The 10,982-nt window shown below is 46.1% G+C and overlaps 1 protein-coding gene and 1 long non-coding RNA gene across 2 annotated transcripts in view; both read left to right on the plus strand.

Annotated features, from left to right (window-relative positions):
• Nucleotides 1-2,118, plus strand: LOC108507572. Its single transcript, XR_001878187.1, has 3 exons — nt 1-60; nt 301-357; nt 657-2,118. It is a non-coding gene; the product is annotated as an uncharacterized LOC108507572 (long non-coding RNA).
• The window catches only part of LOC108507560, a 7,391-nt gene extending 2,185 nt beyond the window's left edge, over nt 1-5,206 (plus strand). The window contains exon 7 of the mRNA XM_017835625.1: nt 5,150-5,206. Coding sequence (XP_017691114.1) covers nt 5,150-5,206 — 57 coding nt within the window. The remainder of the gene's footprint in view (nt 1-5,149) is intronic.
• Nucleotides 5,207-10,982: the final 5,776 nt, after the last annotated feature.

The raw sequence follows: 10,982 nt of genomic DNA on the forward strand, positions 1-10,982 counted from the left end.
CCCTGCTGTACCTGGAGAGCCCACAGGAGTCCGTGCGAGAGGCGGCCCTCAAGTTCATTGGTGAGTCACAAGGTCCCTCCCCGCCCCGCTGCAGCGGCAGCAGGATGCGGCCCGGGGATGTGCTGGGGAGCCCCGAGTGCCCTGGTGGCTGCCGCCCTGTGCCAGCCCAGCCCTGGGGAGTCCCGAGGCGGGAAGGCCCCGGGCTCAGCCCTGCCAGGGCAGGAGGGTGCGTGGCCGGGCCGGCAGATCCGCCGGGGGGGAGCTGTGCCGCTGGGGCCCTGACAGGATCTGTGTTCCCAGGGATCGCCGGGAGGTACCTGAGGGGACAGTACCAAGAGCTGCAGCTCATCATCGATGGTGAGTGAGGGCACTGGGGGCTGGTGAGGGGAGCACAGAGCCCGGGGCAGGGAGCTGCAGTCCTGCTCTGGCTGCGCAGGGCTCTGCTCCCTGTCCGGACGAGGGGCAGTGCGGGCAGAGCAGAGAGAGATTTCAGAGGCACGGGGGGTATTGGTGGCCAGCACCTTCTGGCTGATCCCATTGGGCCCTGCTCCCTCCTGGCAACAGCAAGAGCTGGGTGGGATGGCCCTGGCAGGAGGGGCTCCTCGGGTCCCCACTGATCTGGGCTCTGACCTTGTCTCTGTTCCTCTCTGTTCCAGCCCTTCAAGCCACGACAGATGACAGCAGCCCCACTGTCTCCAAGCTGGCGCTTGAAACCATCTCCTTTGTTGGAGCTGTACAGAGAGCTCCCTACCCCAGGTTCCAGCAGCTCCAAGACCAGCTCAGCAGGGCATGGAGTACCCGGCCTTCTCTGTGGGGCTGAGTCTGCCTGTGCCGCTGTAGCTGTGTGCAGAGTTGATGCAGGCAGCTCTGTCTGTTGGGGCCACCTGAGCCTGTGGGGAAGACGCCTCTTCTCTGCAAGCCCTTCCTTCTACCCCAGTGTAGAAATATTAAACAAATCTTGTCATCTACAGAGGCCCAGGAGCTTTTTTTGGGTGCCGGCCAGGGGCAGGGGCACAGGCAGGGCCGTGGGCCAGCCCAGGCCCCCGTGGCTGCCCAGCCCATGGGGCTGTGGCCCAGAGCCTGCTGAGCCAGAGCTCTGGGCCCGTGGAGGTGCTGCCAGCACGGGGAGGGCGCGGGGCTCCTCAGGCAGGGCCGCACATTCGCTGCCGCCCAAGCCACAGACAAGAACAGCAGGCTGTGCACAGGAGCAGCAGCAGCCACAACGCCTGGGCCTCTTCAGCCAGGCACCCACAGGCGGCAGGCACATGGAAGGAAGAAAAGCAGTTTCAAAGATGGCCAGAGCAGTTGAAAGAGACGCTCAGAGAGACAGTGAGGGCCGAACACCTGCCAGGAACTGAAACATTGTGATGCTGGACATAGAAAGACAGTTAGACCGGGAAGGCAGTTTTAATATTGTTAGTGCCTGTGTTAAAATGGTTGTATCCTGGGTTTTTCAAGTTTTATTGTATTTTTCCCCTCATGTTTAATCCCCATTTTCCTATTGGTCCAAGTTTGCTGCATTGCAGATGTTTCCCTCATTGGGCCTTGCTCGTCCCATGTTCTCTCCTTCCTTCCCCAGTTGGTTATCACCCCTGTCAGTCCCATGCTCCTCCCTGTTTTCCAGAACCTTCCCTACCTACCCCTTAAATAGAGCTACCCCCCCCAATAAATTGTGATAGCTCTGAGCTAATCACCACTCTGCTGGAACCTCTTGAGTTTGTCACGTCGTTCTTTCCACAATTGACTGCAGCACCCACACCGGCCAGCATGCCAAAAGCGGGCATGCTGTGGGCACAACTGCACCGGCTTTGGTCAAAGGCTTCAGGAAAAGGGGCCACGAGGCCTCTCTATTGACTGCCCAGCCTCACAGCAACACTTGGCAGCTTCAGGGGCAGCCTGTCGTCCTGACTGACTTCCGTGGCCGTGCCTGAGGGCAGACTCACCTTCCACACTCAGGCATCCCAAGGCAGTGGCGCTGGCGCCATCCTTAGAGACTGCTATGGCACAGGAGCCTTGGGGTGCAGCTGCTCAACCTCTCCTCCAGGCAGGCACATTAAAAACACGGGCATGGGCTTCTGAACTCAAAATGCAGGCCTTTCTGGAGTGGAAGGAAGAAGCAGCAGAAGCTGAAACAGGGCCTCCTATGGCGATGTTCCGGGATGGAGGGAAGTCAGTCATTTGGTGTCTGCTGCAAAGATGGCCCAGTTTATGAGCAAAGAGGAGAAAGAAGGCAGAACCAGCAACAACCAAACCTAGTCAGTGGAAGCAGGCTTGAGATGTAATGTGGTTAATGGGGTTTTTCTCCCTCAGCAGTGAAATTTACTGAGAACTTATTTTAATGGTAGAGCTGTAAGTGTGTGTTCTGTAGATGTGCAGTGACACAATCAGTGCTGCTGAAATTGGTGTGGAAAATGGTGCGTGCCAGAAGAAGAGGTAAGCCACTGGTTGTGTAATTTTATGGGTTTTTTTGATCCCAAGCAGTTTATTCCTCCTCAGGATACAATAAAACTCTTTTCTTCCCTTTGGGATCTGAGTGAGTGTAGGTGCTCTCATAATAGGAGACCACAGATGACCGGCCAGTCCTATTTTTGTTTATTTCATATAGGAACAGAAGAAGGTTCTGTGGTGGCTCTTTGTCCCACAAGCAGTGATTTTTTTTTGTGTGGACTGAAGGATTGCTATCAGCAGGCAAAATCTCTCTTGCAAAGTTATTTGTGCAGACAAACTGTTATGGATTATTGCTCTCCTTTTTTGGACTCCTCCTTTCCTGTGAACAAGCTGAGTGATGACAATGATCAGTACAAGCACAACAGCAGACCCTTTTCTAATCTTTTTATTTCTGGGATGTGAAGACATGGATGGAAAGGATTTGCAGGAAGGCATGGGTGGGATTTGCAAGCTGACAAGACTTTCTGAGCAGCTGCAATGTAAAAGAGCCAAGAGAGCAAGAAGATATTTGATGATGGTAGAGAGTTCACTGTTTCACCTGCGTGCTGTGGCGCATTGAGGCACAGAGGCAGGGGGGTGAAGCTGAGACAAGTTTATTGGAGTCTCAGCCCTGCTTTTATAACCCAACAGACAATCATACCTGATAAGGTAAAAGCTGTGACCACAGCATCTGATTGGCTGGTAGATGTCATGGCAGTTGAAACAGGAGTTGAAATGGCAGTTTTAGGAGTTGCAGCTCAACCCTGTAACGAGCCGCTCCATTCTCTGCAAAGGTATGTTTTTTTCTAGGCCCTATTTCCCACACATGCTGCTAAAAGAGAAAAGTCATGGTGCAGTTTGTGAACCTGAAAAGGGAAGACATAGGGGAGTCTGTATCCTCATGGTCGGGATTGTTTCTTTTGTTCAAAATTCCACCTGTTCCCTCAAGCAGCCCTTTTTCAGAATACTTATGTTTAGCTCCGTCGAGAACAGGTTGTAAGGGGGGTACTTTTGAATTAGATGATCAGTGGAGCGTAGAGGCGTGAGAAAGAATTCATATTAGGATGTGAAACCAACTAGAGTATTGTACAATGCAACTTCATGGCACAAGTTAACTGTAAGGTCCATTGTGCTTTTTAGCAAGTCAGCTTGATATCCCCTATTATCAGAGGTGAGTTCTTCCTTGGTTTTGCTTGCAAGATAATACATCTTGTATTATTGCAGTAATATTATCTTGTTTTACTGCAAGATAATACATCTACCCTTGAAACACAGTGGTAGAGGGCATACATAGGGGTGAGGAAGATGATGGTGAGAGGAAGATGATGTGGGCAGGGGTCACTCACCCCTTGCCCTACAGCAGGGCATGCACAGACTGTTGCTATCAGGTGATGAACAGGCGGGGTTTGGCTGCCACTCAAGCATCACCAGCTGCTGCAGATCCTGAGAGCCCTGGCCTGTCTGTGTGGGTAAGCGCAGTTTATTGATAGGAAGCAACTGAGAAAGCAAATTTTTTAATATCCCTTTTAGTGTCCCTTTAATTCCCCTTTTATTTTTGAATATTGTTACATAAATAAGTTGTGCATAGTATTTCCCTTTGATTTCCCTTTTTACTAACCGGTATCGTGTTAATAGTTATCCGTAATATTGTGTTAAGATCCTTTTTTGGTATCCTTTAATTCCCTTTTTACTAGTTAATATTATACTGTATTAAATGCTGTTAGTAGTATTTGTTTTAATGTCACCCGATAAGGTAGTTATTTTGTATTCTTTTTTGTTTTTTGTTTCTCTTTGCTAAGTTTATTATTATTATTATTCTCACCATAATAAAAAGATACTTTGTGTGTTTGAATGTTTGTTGTTCCTGTCTTTATTCCGGGCATGTATCCTAACAAACTGTTACACAGGTCCTCAGATATTTGTCTGGAGATGCTGAGTTTACCACAAGCACCTTAGTCTTTCCTCTGAAAAATTTCACAGGCAGCCAGATCTTTCTGAGTCCTCATCTGTCCTTCAGCCTGGGCATTCACACAGCAAGAAGAGATGCTGATTTAAAAGAAAACAATGCCCAGCTTGGGGAAGCAGAGGGAGATCTTGATTTGAAATGAAAACATGTTGTTGAGTGGAAAAAGACTGAACAGCAGATCAGTACCTTGTAGTGTGGCTCTGGGAATGCAGTTTACTTACAGAAGCAAGACCTAAGCTTGGTTCCCTAGCATAGGGAAATGTCATTTGTTCAGATTGTCCCTGTTCTTGTGCAGATAGGAAGGCAGGGTCCTGTGAGATTTTTTTCTATGCTTTGTGAGATTCACGTCAGCAAAATGAATATTCAGTATTTCTGGAGTTCTTTGGAGAGCAGCTTCACTGCTTGTCTTGTTCAGAGTTAGTATGTTGAACACTTGTGTTTCTTGAGAAATAGGAAATATTTGTGCTCTCAAATCTGCATGGCTTTTACTTCTGTTCTGGGAAATCTTTTTGTATTTATGTGGAGATTTTGTTGTCACTGTGTTGGTGGAAACCCTCTTTTTGTTCTCATGAACTTAGAAGTCTTCCAATTTTTCTAAATGAAGATAATTCCTCACAATGTAATGCAAGAGCCAAGTGGGCGTTTGAGAGGTTCAAAACCTTTTGCCTTGTGAGTAACTGTTTCACATAGAGCCTTAGGGGTTTCATTTTCAGACGAGCTGCAAAATGCAAGTTTTCATGTCTTCTGTGCCACCAGCTGAAACCGGAAATACTCTGCAGAGATAGCAGAAAGTCAATAGGATACTGCAGCTGACCTAATGTCTGGGGGAAAAATGGAAATCTTTGCCTTTGCTGTCTTAGAGCTATGTTTGTTTAAAATCTCTTGGCCTTGGCAAAAGGCTCAACAAGAACAATGTGTTACTGTAGTTTCCTAGGACCGTCTCGCCTTGGGGGCAAGAGGTCTCTCTTTAAAACCCATTTCCCATTCAGTTTCTCTCTCCAGGGTTTCATTCAGTTCCCACTGTATCAGTTACAAGCCTTCTGACTTCAAGCTGATTTGGATCAAGATACAGTGACTTTAAGTGTGGATAAGGTTAGTAGAACTGACTAAGTAACACTTCAAAACAAGGGCCCTGTGGGCTCTGCTGTAGCAAATAACATGAATTTTTTTTCTTCCATCTCCTGCAAAGATGAGCAGTAATATTGACTCTGAAATTATAAGTTTCAATGTTGGCAGTTTTTTGTCATTAGAAGTGACAGATGAGCAGATTCTTGGTTTAGTCCACTGGGACTGTTTTGGTTTCTTCCATAGAAAGGTACAAAACTGTTACTACAATTTTTAATTATTTTTTTTAATAAGAAACTTCACTCCCTAACTTCCATTAGGGAAGAGAAAATTCAGGGTGTTGGATTTCTTCCCTATGAGACACTGCTCCAGAGCTGACAAACTGGGGAGGATGTGGAACCCTGATCAAGTTGAGGGAAAAGTTCTTTCCCTTTTTAGAAAATTCTTACTGTAAATTGTACTCATCCATTTTTCAGGTCTTTGTTGGTCTCCTAAGAGCTTTTAATGAAGCATTCTTCACTAGAACATGACTCTTTGCAGCATTTGCAAAAATGTTCTTATAGTCTCAAGAAAAAGACATTTAGAAAGAATTTCCAGTTTATTTTCAACTTACCTGTCTTCCATAGTTAGTACTCAGAATACCAGGCTGGAGGAAGGTCATTGCAGAGCTGATTTGTCTGAAGAAGTTGGGAGATCCTCCAGGTATGTCTGGTGAATTCCTTTGAGAGGGAGGGGTTAGTAGTATTCCAAGGAAGGTCTTGAAGACCAGCTAATAGGGTGCACGTCAATCTGCACTTGTGCCTGCTTCTCCAGATCCAGCAGCACTGAAAAACATCCTTGCTCCTTTCCAGCACTCACCTAAGGAGCTTTACGTTGTATGGCACTGACTGGCAAAGTGCACAGAGCTGCCAGCCGTGAGTTGCAGGGTCACTGGGGGGGCTGAGGGTGTGTGCTCCAGTGGAGGACTCCTGTGTCTGGCTCTAGTGTTCCGCCCTTCAGCTGTTTGCCAGGTTGCTGTGCCCGTGTCCTGAGAGCAGAAAGACACAGTTACAGTGGGAATGCCCTGCATTTAGCAAGGGGCTGTGTTTAAGAGTTCAAAGAGGGAGGCTGTGGCCCCAAGTGTGCCCTGGTGCCTTACCTGGAAAGCACTAAGGATCCTTGGTTGCACTGCCTGTACCAGAAGGGTGGGCATTCCCCACCTCCCCAGGCAACCTCAGGCTGCTTTGGTTTCACAGGAATCTAGAACGGTTTGGATTGGAAGGGACCTCAAAGCTCATCTGATTCCAGCCCCCCTGCCCTCTGTCGGTGTGAAGCCATTCCCCCTTGTCCTGGACTACAAGCTCTTGTAAATAGTCTAGAGGGCAGGCCTGAGAGCAGCCCCAGTCCTGCCCATGCAGCCTCTTTGCAGGCAGAGAAACACTTCTGCGTGTGCTGAGGCCTTCAGAAAGTGAGGCAGAGCAGATGGAAATCTATGAAAGAGTGGAGAACACATTAATTAGTCTTTGTTCCCCAGTTTCTTCCAACATCTTTGCAAATAATGATGAGTCATCCTGAAGCCTTGTCATTTTTCCCATAGTTAAGAGTTCCCAGGCTTTTTTAAGATGTGTGCTGTTGAAAGCATGTCTCTTTTTCAAGGATCTAGGCTATGATAAACAAATGTCAAGGAAACATTAGCTCAAAGCTTTTTTTTTTTTTTTTAAAAAAAAAAAACCCACATTAAAACAGTCAAGGTAAGTATAAGGAGCCATGTCCTGATTTATGCATGGATGTAAGACAAATCCTATTCCTTCCAGGCAGGAATTAAGGATTATATATTTAGCTATTTGGATGCCCAGCATACCTTCACTTTAGAAAAAAAGATCCATTGTTTACTTAAGCTATGACATTTGTGATAGATGTGCTTCATTTTGCACCTCTTTTTGGGAAGAGCATGGGAACTGGCAGTTGGCTTCACCATTTAGGTTTTTGAGTCCAGATAATAGGAACATCTCCAGGATGTGACATCCTAGAGAGCATCTTGTTGCATCCTGGAGAGCGTGTGACAAAAGATGGAGTCCTGTTCCCACAGAAGCCCAGGGAAAACCTTCCACTGACTTCAGAAGGGACAAGGATCCCACCTGAAGTCCAGCACAAGCTCTGGAGAACACATCTGGCCAGATGGGAAGAGGAGAACTGTGATAAGGAATTTTGCAGGCTCTGTTAGGAAGCCACTGAGATCAAGACTGTAAAGCATAGGAAACTCTCTGTGTAAAGCAGAGAAGGGGAAGGAAAAATAAACAGATATGGACATGTTTAACCTTAAATTCAAATTTATTTCTCTCAGTATATTTTATATGATGGAGAAAGTGGTACTGCTTTCCCTTCTAAATTTCATGCTGTCTCTAGGCACCTAGCACAGAAGTTAGATTCTACTAAATGATTAAATTTACCACTTAGAGGCTGAATTCCAGAAATACCACCATATCTAGTCTGATCAATTTAACAGCACACCGCAGGACCACTTTCTTCTGGTTGTGTTGTATCCCACATAATTTCAAATGATGCTTTTCCAAGTAATAGCCTTCTTGGGAAGCAGTCATGCAGTGGGAGGGGCGACTTAAAAACCAAAGCTTTTGGTTCAAAAAGAGGTCTTCTTACTCAGAGTTACTTGAGGACTTTCCTTGTATATCACAGATGTAGCTGGAAGTCCCTTAACAACTTGTAGCTTCTTGTCCCTGTAGTATATGTAATAGAATTTGGTGTCCTTCACCATTAATGTTTGAAACCTACTGGGTTTTTTGCTGTTTATATTCTGTGTTTGCTGGTGGAGTTGATATCAGCCCTTGCCACTGCAGAATGTGCACTGTCATGTGTGGAGTGGTCAGCTCTATAGCACCACAATCAGTCAGCAGGAGGAATAATTTGGGGAAAATCAAGTTATCACGTTTATGGCTTTATAGTTTTAATATTTTGGCCTGGAAAATTGTTTATTCAGGCAGCCCAAATTAACTAAAACCCATAAAATGTAATAATTTTTGCAGGCAAAGGCAAAGAGATTGGGACTTTGAGGATAAACTGTGATATTTAGTAGTATATTCACAACATGAGTGTGACTGGGGGAAAGAGGCAGAAAAGGAAATGTTAAGAAGTCCCATAGTTTGGAGCACTTCCCTCACATGTGATATGTGATGTTTTTGTGTGTCTAATCGCTCTAGACCCTATGGAAGGATGCACCTGAGATAACAGGTGAGATGAATTTATCCAAAAGACCCTGAGAAAGGAGTTTAGGATTGAGAGAATATAAGGCAGTATGGATCCAGAGACCTCTTGGCAAGATTATTAACTCAGCAAAGGCTTGTCTTAGGTTTGAGATTGAGTGTAGAGCTGGTTCCTTTTATTTTTATTTTTATTTTTTAATTAGGCCACGAGCACTTCGACAGTTTTGCAGCCCTCCCAGATGCATATTGTGGCCAAAATAGAAACCCTCCCAGTTTAGCAGCTCAGGGATACTTTGCCATGTTAGTGAGACATGAAGCACCATGAAAGGCAACTTTCTGTTGAAAACCCTGTGTCCTGCACGTTGAGTGAGTGGGAGCAGCCACAGCATCCTTGTGTCCATTAGCCCAGTGACATACTTGGGAATGAATCAGTGGGGAGAAAAACTGTCATAGGTTCTGGTGGACAATTTGTACCCATTGCAAACCAGAATAGCTCTTTGACCTGTTTTGGAGCTTGACTCATGCCAGGAGGAGACCTTTCTCTCCAGTTTCCCAACTGCTTTCTGGGCTCATTTGTTTTCCTTACAGTGGTGGTTTATGCTGCATGGACTGCAAGGAGAGACACATCTCTGCCTTGCCACCCCTCCTGCTCCTGGAGACCACCACTGCCACAAACCCCTCCTTGAAGAGGTAAACCAAATGGCTGTCCTAAATTCATTGTGGGATGGGGCTGGTAGGAAGTGGAGTGGGGTGCAGTGCCAAACCATGACGTGTGTGCTCTTTCCATTGGGAACACTGACTCATGAAACAGAGTAAAAAGCTGTTACATTTCAACATGATGAAAAATGGGCTCCAGTCTCGTCTCTTATGTGTGCTCACACAGTCTCTGTCCAGTGAATGCTTTCCCTGTTGTAGCTTGTGAAACCTGGCTCCCATTGGTAGAAATTCAGTTTATTTCAGCTGAGAAGAATTGGGTGTCACCTTGGATGGGGCTTCTTCTCACCCACAGTCAGGCCAAGCAGTGGACTTGTGAGTTTCTAAATACAATCCAGGTTACTTATTCTCTGTTATTCTAATTCAGCTGAGAAGAGCTTGGCAATGTCTCCCTTTGGTTGTTCTCTCAGCTGGTTGCATTGCTGATCGGTTATCCAAGGTATGCTTGGTAGAAAATAGAGAAGGAAGCACTTCCAATAGCTATGGTTCCCACTTCTAACTCCCGATTCAAATCCAGAGTGCAAGATATAAACAGGAAAAGTAGATCAGACAATTAGAGGCGAGGAAGCTTAGGAGAGGATGTGAATATTCTCACTGTGTCCAGCAGAAGGTGCAATAGTTAAGGACTGGACTTCATTGTATGATGTGTTACAAAGTGATTGTGATGTGGTGTTAGACCAGTGCAATTTTCTTCATAAGCAGATAAACTTTAGGCAAAACCCACTCAGACCTCTAATTATTACAGTTATGAATGGGGATATACAGTTAAGTTGCAGTTTATATTACTGTGACTCTTGTGCCATGGTCTCAAACTATCTGAGATTTCTGAAAATGCCTTTTTATTTGCCTGAAAGAGGAACAAATGCAGTATAATTCAAATAGAGTGGCAGAGCCTGAACTGCCTTTGGGAGCAGTGGCATAGTAGGAGTAGAAGGTAAACAAACTGTCAAGAAGTGTTAAATTGGACTCAGTGATCCTTGTGGGTCTCTTCCAACTCAGGATATTCTACGATTCTATGACTAAGAAAGAATGAGAAATGTTTTGCTTTACACTGGGGCTCAGACACAGCTGGAGGAATCACTGCTGCTCTTGCACACCCTCACGGTTGATAATTGTGTGAGCTGTGCCTCAGCCAAAGCCTGTTCCTGATGTTTTGTGCAGCCTGGGCACGGATGCTCAGCTACTGTGGTTTTGCAGGTGGGGAAGTAAGTTGTTGGGACAGTGGAACCTGATTGTTTGGTCACTGAATATTAGGATGTTCTGGGTGATGCCACATTGATGAGTTAGAAGCATGGCGTAGTTATACAGCAGCTAACTAGCTGGAATCTTGAAGTCTGGCTACTGTCTGTCAGAATATTTCATGTCAGGAATAACTCCACAGGTGCAGACTCGCAGAGAAGGCTTTCATGCTTCCAGAGTTGCTAGGTTCATAAAGTTCTAGAATGGCCTGGACTGGAAAGGACCTTAAAGACTATATAATTTTAACCCCCTACCATGGGCAGGGACACCTTCCACTAGATCAAGGTCCTCTGAGCCCCATTCAACCTGGCCTTGAACACTTCTAGGAATGGGGCAGCCACAGCTTTTTGGGACAACCTGTGCCAGGGCCTCCC

This window comes from Lepidothrix coronata, unplaced genomic scaffold (assembly GCF_001604755.1).
Source record: "Lepidothrix coronata isolate B3197 unplaced genomic scaffold, Lepidothrix_coronata-1.0 Scaffold261, whole genome shotgun sequence".
NCBI lineage: Eukaryota > Metazoa > Chordata > Aves > Passeriformes > Pipridae > Lepidothrix > Lepidothrix coronata.